General features: G+C 39.2%; 1 protein-coding gene across 1 annotated transcript; it reads left to right on the top strand.

Annotated features, from left to right (window-relative positions):
* Positions 1–2,262: 2,262 nt before the first annotated feature.
* On the top strand, positions 2,263–13,934 carry LOC120745757 (E3 ubiquitin-protein ligase KCMF1-like). The gene is made up of 7 exons (XM_040050896.1): positions 2,263–2,476; positions 4,262–4,429; positions 6,965–7,104; positions 8,543–8,644; positions 10,372–10,552; positions 11,579–11,897; positions 12,310–13,934. Exons 1-7 carry the CDS (start codon positions 2,278–2,280, stop codon positions 12,635–12,637), a joined length of 1,437 nt encoding a protein of 478 aa, XP_039906830.1. The 5' UTR covers positions 2,263–2,277; the 3' UTR covers positions 12,638–13,934.
* The last annotated feature ends 246 nt before the right edge of the window (positions 13,935–14,180 follow it).

The raw sequence follows: 14,180 nt of genomic DNA, 5'->3' as shown, positions 1-14,180 counted from the left end.
TTACATTAATGAAAAACTAACAATGAGCCATCAGTGCACTGAAACAAGCAGTGATGGAAATGCCAATAACCCATATCCTTCATAGTGCTACACTGCACTAATTGACCAAGAAATTATATCTTTTTTAAATTTCTTTTTACAATTTTGAAAAAAATCAAAAGACACACTAAAATGTATTCTTGAATATGAAGGAGCGTGACACTGTGTGACAAAGGGCAGTCCAGAGTAACTTTACGTATTTTTAACACCCATTTATATAAAAATGTATAGGAAAGTGCACGTTTTGATTTCAGTAGGGCACTAAAGTTCAACTGATAAGATAAGACAATGCACCTGACTGACTCAATACTACATTACTTGATCCCCTGAGGGTCTAGGCCACTACTCCATCACAGGGCATGTTGTGTATTCACAATTTTGAAACACTGGAAAAGCTTTGAGGAAATAATGACAAAATTGCAGGCAGGGAAAGTCAGGTGTTGTTCCAACATGCTAGGGCCAAGACTAACTTCTTGGGTCCAACATGAATCAAATGTTATGAAATATAACTGATGCAGATTAGTCACACTTTCAGTAATAAGGTTATTTTATATATATATATATATATATATATATATATATATATATATATATATATATATATATATATATATATATATATATATATATATATATATATATATATGAATGAGTGTTTCACATTATTAGATATAGGTAATCCTTAATGAAATGTAATCATACTGATTATAATAAATGTTGTTCCAGGTGCCTTTCAAAACATTCAAGGTTACCTTATAACAAAAAAAATTCACTGTCTTTGTGAGTCGTAAATTGAGGAGTAAACCTGGAGGTGGCAAAGCTGAAGATGCTAAGATTTCACCTGAAAATGACCAGAATGGACAGGATCAGAAATGATTATATCAGAGGGCTAGCTTAAGTTGAGCGCTTTGATGACAAAGTTAAAAAGACCAGACCAAAACGGTCTGAAGTTTAGGAGCAGAATCTTGTATTGGATGCGTTCGGGAATGGGGAGCCAGCAACGCTGGATGTGAATAGATATAATATGATTGGTGGACTTCAGGTGCATGTGATGAGGCTGGCTGGAATTATGTTGTTAAGTTGTTTGGTAAGACTGGAGACATAGATATGCAGATCTGCAAAGTATTTATTTACTTTCCAAGCCCATATACTGTGCTAATATAGATATCACACTGTGCTGTGTGAGATCTATGTGGAAAAAAAGGTGTGGGTCAGATGATTACCTCTGTGACGTCTGTGCATGTTTGGAAACTTTCCAGTGGTAGAGCATTGCCCTGTGTTCTTTCACCTCTGGCAAATAAGTAAATGTGAGATACAATTTCATGGGGTATTATAGAGGGTTTTTTTTAAGTTCCCCAAGGTGTTTGATGTCTAAAACTAAACCTTTCTCTGTATGCTGTAGAAATAATAAAATTAGAAAGATTGTAGTTTAGAGGTCAACACGTTTTACCAGATAAACTTTTTTTCTGCTTCTTATTAAAAATTTAAAAAAAGAAAAGAAAAGCTTGTGGACTTCCCAGAATCAAGCTGATGTTGGACATTTGCGTCAAATTTAAAATAGCTTTGCATGCACAATTAAAGTTATTCTTTCCATCCACATACCTCAGCAAGCTGCCAAATGTGTGAGCCAGTTTGATTCTGCACTTTGCTGACCTGTCTTGATTTCGCTCTACAAGGTCTGCCTGGCAAGAAGCAACAATGAGGCACTGTGAAATACAAAAATAATCGGCAGTTCTCCAGTATAATTTAAACATCTTCATCTAGTGCAGCTGTCACTCCTTCCTTAAATTACTGTCAAAAACTTCAATTTTGAGCCATGAAGTTAGAACAAAGCTTGCAGTGTTGGCAGACCACTGAGATGACATCCTGGCAGCAGCAGCTTCTCAGCAGAACTCACACACAAAGCTTTTAGATGTCTCATTCTTGGTGTGTTGAATAAAAATAAATGACTAAATAACAAACTTCCAAGATTAAATACTTTTTGACGTTATGTGTGGTCATCCTTGGTTTGGTCTGGGGAGTAGATCCCTTTAGAGTTGCATCAGGAACAACACCTGGTGTATAAACGTCTGCCAAATCATCATGCTGAGCAACCCGCTGTGGTGACCATTTGTGAATAATGCTGAAATTCACGGTAAATTAAAAACGTGGTTCATCCACAAGCGACCCAAAGCAGCGTTTGCCGTAAAAAAATAAAATAAAATGGAACAACAGCGCCACCGTGTGCACGGAGTGACAATGCACCGGACAGTGACACAGCAGGAGGCGGAGGGAGAAGGAGAGGGAGGGGGCAGCGAGCCAGACCGGATCCTTCATGAGGGAAGAGGCCAGGGAGAGCCAGCCAGCCCCGGCTTCTCTTCTCTTCACTCATATTATTTTGCATTGCAAGGCGAAGGAGCCCGAGCAAGGGGCTGCGCTAGGATGTCCCGTCATGAAGGTAAGAAGGTGCTTTAGCACGGAGGTGGAAGCAGAGACGGGATTTGCGATTAAAAACGATGACAGCTCACCGCTAGCTAATGTTAGCTAGCCGAGAATTCCTTAGTTTGCAGCTCATCCTAGCTAACGTAGGCTAGTGTTAGCAGCGAGGTTGCAGTGAAATTTCGTGGGGGCACATTATGGCTGCCGGGAGAATTGGTGTCTAATCATAACGGACTCTTGGAGTTGGTCTTCTCTCTTCAGAACATATGCACTACTCTGTTTTAACTGACCAAAACAACGCTGACATATAAGCGGAAGGAGCTCGTTATCTTTAGCTAAGTGTGCTAGCTAGCCTGGGAGATGGGTAATGTAGGTTAACCTTAACGAGCCGGGGAGCGAGGGGAGTGTCGAGAATAGGAAACAGAAGCGTGGAACGCGACCCAGATGGCGTTATGGGTTTGAAACTTGTATGTCGTTAACGTTAGCTAGTTTCAGCCTCCTTCCTGGTCATTGCTGGCCTGCTGAATCAAGTTTCGCAAGCTAACATTTAGCAAACTAACATTCACGTCGTCCTTGTGGCCAACCTTGTTAGTTATTAGTGTTGAGTAGATGTCTTGCAGTGTTGTTAGAAGACGTTTCTGATCACAAACCGGCAAAAAGTTGACTTGGGTAAAGTCTACCATTGATGACTTGCCTGTGAGCTAAGAGTTAAGTTGTTAAATTGTTAGCCGGTTGCGAAGGTTAGGCCGGGCGGCCTTTACATGCCATGCCTGTGTTGTTGTTGTTGTTGTTGTTTTTAACTTTGCTGTCAGTCAAGGTGTTTGTGCCTGAGTTATATCATGAAGGGGTTACCGTTATCACACTCGTTTATATACCTTTTTACAGCTTCATAGTTATGAATGGAGATATTAGGGGGGTTACACAAACCAGTGTCATGCCATGCGTACACTGTGTCTGTACGACTGTCGTAGTCAATCAAAAAGTGCCCGGACTTGACCACAGTCCATCTCACATGGCGCATTACATGTATGTAGGTACTGAAATGAAGACAGTGGTAATTAGTAAATGGAGGAGCTCACTGTTGTGAATGTAGTTTTTACTTAAACATTGATGGGACTTGGACTAAGTGTAACACAACACTTTATTTATAAATTGTGCAATAAATAAACACTTGTAAGGAACATAGCCAAAAATCTACGCCAAGTCACCTATGCCCACCACAACACAAGCAAATATTGAACAAAACGCTTAGCCAACTACAACAAAACAAATGCACAAGAAAGTAATGCAATCCAGTATGTTACCACAAGAGTCGACTTCTCTCAAAGCCCCAGTTCAGACTAAACAGTGCTGTCTGTGCACTTAATATTTATTATAAATTATCTTAATGAGAATTGAATTATCTCGATTGTGTTAGTTTTAATTATAATGTTGAGGCAGGAATTCTGTAGCGATCTGCGATATTCTGGCTCAGGACTGAAAAATCAAGTGAATATCCATTACTTTAAAATCTTCCAACCAGACAATATGTAGTGGTAATGTTTCTGTAAATTTCCAATGTAGGTATGTTTTGAATATTATTCACTGCAGTTTAACTGAAGTGGACATACAAGGAAAAAAATATCAGTTGTAATCCAGTGAACCTAATGGCATCAGAGAAACTGTGATAAATTGTATCCAGTAATAAATCTGGCAATCCTCAAAAGATGAAGTTTTCAATTACTTGATTTTGAAAATTAATTAAAGTTGATTAACTGTCACATCTTCTAACTTTTCTCTTTTCTGTTCTCCTGTCTTCACTCAGGTGTGAGCTGTGATGCATGTTTAAAGGGTAACTTCAGAGGACGACGTTACAAATGTTTAATTTGCTACGACTATGATCTTTGCGCATCGTGCTATGAGAGCGGTGCAACTACAACCAGACACACGACAGAGCATCCCATGCAGTGTATATTAACCCGCGTTGACTTTGGTAAGTAATGATGATATGCATGTCATCCATGTCAACAGACAGTCAGCTAAAAACCAGGAATGAGAATGGAGTGTAGTTGAGTTTATGAACATTTCTCCATTAGTTGAAATACTGAGCCTCAAACTACAGACACAGTGTCTGTAAGCCAGTTCTCATAGAGGGTAATTGCCTGTTGTATTTCACTGTCGAGTCAACTGAGGGACTGTAAACTGTCAAGCAATCAAACATGAATTTATCAGCTGTTAAAGAGGGATGATGTGTGCTCATATAGTGTGTTGAGTGATAGTCCAGGTATGGGCCAGGTGTATGAGGGAAAGGGGGGGGGGGCGACAAAAGATGGAGAAATTTTGAGCTGTTTTCTAACTTGGTGCAGTGGTTTTTTTTTTTTTTTTCCCCTTTAAAATGTGACAAATGCTAAAGAACTGAATTGTCTTGGGATGGTCACGACTGCCAGTTAGGTCAGAGCGGTAATACTGGCAGGTTTTGTTTTTTTGTTTTTTGTTTTTTTGTTGTTTTTTTTAAAACCTCCCTTCACTAGATTTTATAAGATTGCAAAAGTGCAATGTCGTATGTTATCTTTTCCTGGCACTGGCTTTTGTTTTCAGATGGGAAGGCTGCTCCCAAATGGCTTAACAGTGATGGATTTGACTCAGCCTGAGGAGTTTTTGGGAGTGTGTTGTTGGCCTTCTGGGTTTGATTTATCACTGCATAACTGGAATATTTTATATTGGCAGCAGTAAGGATTAAACTTCTCCAAATCTTTTAATATTCTTAATTCTTTAATTAAGCATTCGGGTAAGCGTTGTACAATCCAAATGTAGTATAATTGGGTTTTTTTTGATTAAATGGGCCATTTGTCTTCCTTTTGGACGACTGCTTCTGTTATTACTTCTTGTCTTGGTGTTGTGAAATATGTTACCGTTCAGCTTTTCACACATTGAAGATGCTCTTTTTCAGCCTGGTGAAAAAACAAATACAAACAGCAACTGTTGCTGAAAACACAACAGAAGGTGCAAGCTTAATAAGAGGTTTTCATTTTTTTTGGCAGTGATATTTTATTGACTTTTTGCAAGCATTTTCAGTGAGCCTGCTGGTTTTCCACCAACTGAGCTATGTCTAAAAAGAATAATTGATGATTAGAATTCTTTTGATTATTTGGGGAAATGAGACGCCTGCCATGAGTTGTTGTCATACATGTAGCTAGTAATAGGTGATTTCTTTCTCTTTAAAAAAAAAAAAAAAAAGCGATTTGAAAGAAAAGGTGTGCTATAAATTGGTCTCTGTGAAATGACCCGTATCAGCAGCTTTTCTCAGCACCTCTATAGAACTATTCAGGGTATGTGAACATTTAAATTTTCTGGTATAGTTTTAGCGTTGTGCTCAGTTTCTTTTTCTTTTTTTCAGAGCTGAAACTTTCACACCAGGTCTAGAGTCAAATCAAGATGGTTTTTTTTTCCCCACAGATGTTTGTAAAGACCAAATTTAAAAAGGAAAAAAAAAAGCTTCCATAATCAAGAAAAAGCGATGACTTATTTGCATTCAAATAATAATTCAAATATTTGCATCATTGCCAGTCTACCACAGGGCTAACACAGAGACAGGCAACCACACGCACATTAACACCTTCAGCCAATTTGTTTGACATGCTGCTGCCCAATTCAGGCCAGTGATGGTTTTTCTTCCACTCAGTTTTTGAGTTTACCTGCAAATCAAACTGCCTAAAGCAGCTCAGAAGTACCTTTTTTTTTTTTTTAATTTAACCTATGCTCACATTAAGGAAGAATTTGAAGTAGCAGTGGTGTTGCTGGACAACACAAGTGTTGATTTTAAAAAAGATGGTATTATGGACTGTAGAATGAATATAGATGAGCATGCATCTATAAATGCATGTTTTCATTGCTTTTCATTGATTACCCCCGAAGACTCGTGGCAAGGAACACATCTTTAAATTTTTTAATTCAATAAATATCGGATCTTTAAGTTTATGATTAGTTGTGTTAAACAGTTGACATTAAGCAATATTAATCAAGGTTTATAGATTAATGAATATTAACTGTAATAAACACCATTTTGAGGGCGCAGGGGGTTTGTTATTTGCGAGTGTTAACTATGAAAGTAGGAAAGGTGAAATTTGCACTTATATTTAACTCAAACATAACCCCAAAGTTAATGCTAATGTTGTTGTATGTGTTTTTTTTCTGTTGTTGTTGGTGGGTTTTGTTGTTGTTGTTTTTTTTTTTTTTTTTTAAACAGCTAATGGAGTGCTGAGTAGATCTCTCATTAGGAGCTAAATGTTCTTCTTAAATGGACTGTTGTAGTTTGTGACTATGTCTGTAGATGGCCTACTTGCTGATGGTTTCATGTGCATGGGTTTATTTATGTTTCCTGGTATATGTAAAAATACTGTAGTTAACAGAGTATCTTTAATTGTGTTTACATTTTATAACATACTTGTAGCTTTAACTTAAACTCTTGTATTTAAATGTTGCTACATAACTGACACTACATGGAATGTGGGTGTTTATTCCCTCCCAGACTTGTACTATGGTGGTGAAGCCTTCTCGGTGGAGCAGCCCCAAGCCTTCACATGTCCCTACTGTGGCAGAATGGGCTACACAGAGATGTCCCTGCAGGAGCATGTGGCTGCAGAGCATACAGAGACCTCCACAGAAGTGGTAAGTTGGTGCTCCATGAAATTAAACTTGATGTTTGTGCAGATATTAACAGCTGCATTTCCTTCAATATTATCTTAACTAAGCAAACTGAATCAGTGTCTGAGTGGGCCTCACATTACAGGATCTTGTTGGGTTTGTCAGCATGCATTTATGTCATATTTATTGTCTTGGTTCACAGTATTATTGTTGAAAGTCCTTGAGTCAGTTTCTGAGTCTGAAATAAGAATCAAATTGCAAGTCATGGCAGACTTTGCAGCTCTATTTATAGCTTATTCTTTTTGTACAGTCAACGAAAACACCACCACCACTGGCTTATACAGCTGAGACTGCACGTGAGCTTTCCAAGCTGTTGACTTAAAATTATTTTTCAGTTATGGCTTTATATTTGTTTTCTCATTCTAATAAGGGGAGAACTAGTTTTCTATGTGTGCAATTTGTGAGAAAGGCGCACGAGCAGACAGGGAGACTGAGAAAGTACCGGGGAGGCACAATCTGTCCAGGAACACCAGATGAAAGTTAGTATATTAATTGTTAAAAGTCATACAGTCCCCTTAGATACCATATAAGGCCAAGAACATATGTAGCTAAAGGTGTTCTCAATAAGTTTTTATTCGAAAATGAATGAAATTTAACAGTATGTCTTCCCCACAGGTGCAGACAGCCATTGTGTAAAAACACTGTTAATGTCTCCTTATGTTTGCAAGTGACACAAAATCCTTGTTCTTTGAATATATGAGGAATTACCTACCTGCTCTGGTTAAATCAACACTGCAGCTTAGCTTGGATAATTTGAATTTTCTTCCTTTTTAAATGTACAAACAAAAATTTATCACATTGTGGAAATTTCTAATGTGATTACATTAGAAAAAATTGTGAAAAACATTTCCCTGGGGAAAAAATGACAACATTGAATAAACAGATTTTTATAGATAAATTTTAAAGATAAATATCACTTAACAAGTGAGGAAGATGGAACTGTGAACGATTAGCTGCCATTCTTTCTGTCATGAAACTCTCCCATCGATATCTCTCATTATAAAGTCTCAGGTGTCAGCTCCTGTCAGATGACAGCGTGAGAAAGCACAGCAGGTATCGGTCTGTCACTACTGCAGAAAATTGGCATTGAAATAGTAGTCAGAGTTTACAAGGTATTAAAATATTGATGTTTTTATTAATGTCATTGTTACAGCCAGTGCTGTGCAGCATTCTGATGTTTTGATGGCAGTCTGTGCCTTTTAAATTAATTTCTGTTGGATATATTCCTTTCACATGCAGGTTTCGCTTTACTGATATTACATTTCTTCGTGTTTAAGCACAGTGTTTGTTTAAGAGGATTTAATACCTCGTGGTGAATGTTGAGTGTGAGGTGAAGTGTGTGTGTGTGTGTGTGTGTGTGTTGTGAAAACTAATGTGCACACTCTGTTTTTCTGTCATTTAGATCTGCCCCATATGTGCAGCACTTCCTGGTGGTGACCCAAATCATGTGACAGATGACTTTGCTGCTCATCTAACACTTGAACACAGAGCACCCAGAGACTTGATATCCTTTTCAAGTACTTTAAGTACCATCTCTGCAGATATGAAGTGACATTAGCTGCATTTTATGCTTTGTGAAAGAAATGCTGCGTTTCATGTCATTGAACTAGCCTTCTCTATTTAAAGATCATTGCAACAAGGAGGCTTCTGTTCACTGGAACTGACATTTGTTGATATTTTGCTTACAGTATTAAAGCCTACTCTGCATGACAAGCCATTTTAACATTAACATTTTATTTATGTTAATAAAATCTTTAGCAGTTTGCTGGTGATCTGGTGCATAGACAATGCACGACAGTGAAGGCACATGGACTAATTATCATGCCTCAAAAACAAAAATATGAGCACATGATTAAGTGGTAAATTAATATCATGAGGAAATGTGGCTAAAACAGCTCAGCCAAATAACAAAAAAGAAGGGAAAAAAGCTGAAAACACAAGTGCCACTGTTTCAGGTTGTCATAGGGGTTTCCACTGATTTTGATGCCTAGTGGCATTGTCATTGATATTTGCTCAGGATTTATCAATACAATCTGGATCCTTATTGATACTGATATTGTAAATACTGTACTGTTTTCCTCTACTGGTTACTTTTATTATTTCTCATTATATATAAATCCACGGAGCCAAAAGCTGCAGTTTTTTTTTTTTCTACTCTTGGCTCTGTAAGATGCCAGAAAAGAGATGAAGAAAAAAGTGCTGATGGACAGAAACATTACAGTAGATTTGTTTTATGAGAGAGGGAAAAAATGTGCAATGGAAACACTGATTTGCATTGTTTTATCACCTGATTTAGATTTTTGTTGATGATATAACTGCAGAAGGCAGTAACATGTTAGTGGTTCAGAAATCAGTGCAGGAAACAAGACCTGAGTATTTCATTCACTTAAGGATTATCTGGGAAATTTCTCTACTCAAAAAAAATTAAGTAGTCTTAGGAGTGCTCTTATCTGATCTGTTACTTGATTGCTATTAAACTTTGCATAAACCCAAGGCTCTGTCAAGGCGTTTTAGCTAATTAGATTCCAGACATGCATGCTTATCTCCTTCATTCCTTTGAGGATAAAAATGCAGACACATTGTAACTTAAATGAGTAAATGACCACTTGTGCAAAGGTTAAAGAAGCTCTCACCTCCTCCCAAAAAAGGGACATTCATTAAATTGAGCTAATTGTCTAAATGGCTAAAATGTGATTGTCTACTTAGCCTGTCAGAAATCAGCTGAAAAGCACACTCGTGAATAGACTCGGACTGACAACAGCAGTCTGGCTGCCTATTTATGGCGTACTTTGAATGGGTGCAGTGAAGAAAACCACAAATGCAAAAATATAGTTGAATGAAACGTAGCTCAAACAAGTCCTTTGACAGCTTCACAGACAGAGCCATAGCTTTTGATTGCGGGTCAGCAAAGTTCATTGTCTTCTGTGTTCATGTTGACATGAGAGCTTTATGCAGGTATTGATTGCAGATGGCTCATTAAAAGTCCTGGGAAGCATTTAGAGGCGTGGCAGCGATAGTTTTGAGCTACATCTCGCTTATTAACTGTTCTTTTTTTTTTTTTTTTTTAAAAAAGCAATTTTATAAGCAAGAAATATCTGTTATTCACAATCAGGCACATTTTGAGGTTTATGGATTATTTTTAATTGTACTTTTTTAATATATTCATTAATTTTTGACTTTTAGTTGTAGCAATATTATGCTCTTGTTTTGTTCCTTGACGGCAAGCATCACGATGAGTCCAGTGGCGTGCGGCATGTGAGGAGGATGTTTCACCCCGGGCGCGGGTTAGGGGGCCCGCGAGCCCGCAGGTCTAACATGCATTTCACCAGCAGCACCACAGGGGGGCTTTCCACCAGTCAGAGTTCATCACAGAGCTCCAACTACAGCAGAGAGGCCATGGACCCCATAGCAGGTTAGTCACGCATACACTCATACTGAAGAAATCATCAGGCACTTCCTGAATCCAGTGTTTAAAAAAAAAAAAAAAAAACGGGGAAAATATCCTGGTAGCTCTGTGAACGATGGGTTTTAACTTTACGAAAAGCCTTGGAAATCCAGGCTTTATTGAGCTTTAGTACATTTGATGCAGTTTTTAAATAGTCTGAACCCACCAACCAGTAATGTCACCTCACCAAGGTTCAAATGCTGCTCCCCAGTGTGTAGTTTTCCCTTAGTCCCCAGTCCCAAAGCACCTGTTATTACAGGCTTCCTGTGGGGCACATAATTGTAGAGCAAGAAGCTGCAGAGCCAGGTGCAAGTCAGACAACAAATTATTACAGTAAGACACTAAAGGATTAATTTATCTTTATTGTTGTATGCATTATCATATAGGTCTGACAGGGAAAGAAAAAGTGCGCTCAATACTAAATCAGGTGTAGCATGTTTATTAGGTTTTCTTTAGTATATTTTCTTCCTCACAAAAAAGGGTAAGCTAACTGCTGTAGCTTGGGTATTACAAACCATTGCTACTTGTGTCTGCATGTACTTAAGTGTTGTGTAGATGGTAAAGAAATGTGTGGGCAGTTGTTGCTGTAGCAATTCCTTGATTATCCTGTTCCCAATTTGAATCTGGTTCAGTGCTTGGCATTCGCCATGTCAGCTCCAGCTGTGCCATAATGAGGGACCCTGTTCAGTCTGCCTCACACACGGGCACCAGCCGCCTCTCTAATGACCCACTATACCTGCTGAGCCCTTGATCCAGCTCATCGAGTTTTAGCCCTGAAAATCACATTTGTCTTTTGATTTGGTGTGCTGGTGACAGTATAACTAATCAGTGCATATTTTGAGGGATAAAACGCTTGACCGACTTGATATATTATTTTGAAAATAATAAAATATTGCCATCTTTTAAAGAAATGTATTATTGAGCTATCATCTGTAGTTAGTATGATCAGCTTTAATGCTTTACACTGACCACTGTTGTTTTCTGTTCCTCCAGAGCTTCTGTCTCAGTTGTCGGGGGTACGGCGTTCAGCAGGAGGTCAGCTCAGCTCGGGCCCGTCTGCCTCCCAGCTCCAGCAGCTTCAGATGCAACTCCAGCTGGAACGCCAGCAGGCCCAGGCAGCACGTCAACAGCTGGAGACTGCCCGAAATGCCACCAGAGGTGGCGGCCGAGCCAATGCAATTCTAAATACCAATTCAGCCACTGCAAACCCCAACTCAAGCGCCAACCATAATACCAACCCAAGCCCTAACCCGGGCCCACCCGAGCCCAACACACAGCATACTGCACATAGCTCCCAGTTTCTACTCAGCAGGTGTGCCAGTTTTAAATGTTTTTATTTTCAAGTCTCTTTTGTTTTTCTTTTTAAAATGTGTTTTACTTATTACGTGTTTTTAGAAATTCTTTCTGTGCAGAGAACGTGGAAATTGAGTGGAAAAATTAGCAACAACCACGTGCATGCTCGTTTGAGTATGTATGTGTGATCCACTCTTAAAAACGTTAACATGTGATCAGAAACTCCTTTTAAATCTTAGTTTAAGGCAGTTATCTGCAAGCATTACGTTTGGCCCCTTTGTGGAAATTTAAAAACCTCTAAATCTTGTGTCCAGTAGTAGACGTTTTAATAAAGGTTTTGGATTTTTCAGTGCGGAATAAGTAGTTACAGGATTTTTCTGTTACAAATAAATTTCTTATTCTCATCACTCCTTCTGTCTCTCTCTGTGCAGGCTGAACGAACCACGGCTGTCTGAGGCAGAGCGCCAGGCGTGCGAGGCCCAGTGGGCCGACAGGAGCCTGTTCGTGACGGAGCTGCTGCTGTCCACACTGTTACCAGACGAGGACGCCTCAGCCTCCTCCTCCGAGGACGAGGATGACTGTCACGGTTCGTTGCGGAATTTCGCTGACTTCGAGGCCATGGGTTGTGTTGAGGTCATGACCTTAGACGTGGCACTGGAGAACCTCAACCTGAAGGAGACGACCCCAGCTACCAAGACGACGAAGACGACAACTAAAACGGCACCAACGAAGAAAGAGCCTCCTCCGCCGCCTCTTTGATGACATGGCCCTTCCCTCCCCTCAAAACCACCATTGTAACTGGCTGACTGCGGCGTCAGTCCAACTGCCAATGGATGACAAAAAGACTGCAGTTCTTCTTGGCTTTTTTTTTTTTTTTTTTTTCTCTCAGTGATCATCTGTCAGTGATCATGTCATTTCAGCTCTGTTGCTCCCCACTCCACCCCATGTTTTATGTTGTCCATTGAATAAAAGTAGTGAGACGAGAGAATGTGAAAGCAAGAGTGGTGGCCGCGTGAGAGAAAGGAAAAATAACTATATAAATATATTATAGAAAAATCTATATGAAAGTTGATAATCAAATCCACATAACCCGTGTTTCCTTTAGCAGATGAGCAAAGCGTAGTTAGCCGTTTTAAGAGAAACTTGTCACACACTCCACTCACCAAGGGAGAGGAGCAGACAGAAGCCTCTCTGGTAAAAACGCTGCTGTGTATTTATAGTTATAAATTAAAGAAGTGCTTGGATGGTTTACCACAACTTAAGCATGAGCTTAAATCACCATGTGCCCATTTTTAACTGCACAGTCACTAGACGGGGAGGTCTTTCTCTTTTTGTTCGTACACCTGAGTAACTGTACATTAATGGTGCTGAGTGCCGCATCGCCGGCACTTCACCGCACACACTAGACACACACACGAACACAGACTGATGACGGCGTTTGGTTACCTTCAAGTCCAGTCTCACCCTCCTCCCTCCCCTTTGTGTGACATTACCTGTTTTGGGTCATGTGACCTTGCTTTCTATCAACTGTGGGCACTTTGGTTTTGAATTGCATATCCAGTGTCCATTTGTGTACACTACAGATGCTCTACATAAAAGCGATACACAACTTGGAGGCAACCAGAGATGAAACGATCTCAGCAGTGTGACCGTTTTCAGGCCTTTTCTAACATGGAAGAAACGCGACCCTGTTCTTCATGTGGTTGTTTTTTTTTTTTTGTTTGTTTTTTTTGTTTTTGTTTTTTCATCTTCTCCCTCCTTTCTCTCTTAATGAAGATCAGATGCTACTTTCTCAAGCTTCCAGTGATCTGAGATTAATCTTCTCTCCATTACTCATGAATGCAAAGATTACTCATCATGTGACTTGAAGGAGAGAATCCTGTATTGCTCTTTCCATTAATTTCTCTCACTCAAAACGATCTTTGTATGCCTCCACTGCTACCTGAGGAAATGCAATGTATGTTTTTTGGCTTATCAAAGAAGCCAAATCACAGGGTAAACCTTTCAGTTTGGAGGACAATAAAAAATGTTTTTGGATGGAAATGAACTAACTCAATCCTGCTCTCTGGTTTGTTTGTTTGTTTGGTTTTTTTACTTTTTTTTTTTTTTTTTCTCAGTTGCTAACTTCTTGGCGAGCATGTACAGAACATGGTTACAAGAAAAAGAATAAACGCCTATCTTACAGGTCAAGGCATTCTCAGTCGGTCTTCTCCTGTCCTCATTCACAGCAGCAGATTGACACACTGGACTAAACTGAGTGTGGGTTATTTTTTTAATAACAATAACAAAAAGATTTCACCTT

This window comes from Simochromis diagramma, unplaced genomic scaffold, assembly GCF_900408965.1.
Source record: "Simochromis diagramma unplaced genomic scaffold, fSimDia1.1 OVJJ01000131.1, whole genome shotgun sequence".
Taxonomy (NCBI): domain Eukaryota; kingdom Metazoa; phylum Chordata; class Actinopteri; order Cichliformes; family Cichlidae; genus Simochromis; species Simochromis diagramma.
The sequence above is the reverse complement of the archived record's forward strand: the minus strand, read 5'-3'. Positions and strand labels throughout refer to the sequence as shown.

Coding starts and splice junctions, on each gene's coding strand:
- LOC120745757 (XM_040050896.1), top strand. CDS start 2,278: ATGCACCGGACAGTGACACAGCAGGAGGCGGAGGGAGAAGGAGAGGGA. Junction 7,105..8,542: donor CAGAGACCTCCACAGAAGTG/GTAAGTTGGTGC, acceptor TCTGTCATTTAG/ATCTGCCCCATATGTGCAGC. Junction 11,898..12,309: donor TCCCAGTTTCTACTCAGCAG/GTGTGCCAGTTT, acceptor CTCTCTGTGCAG/GCTGAACGAACCACGGCTGT.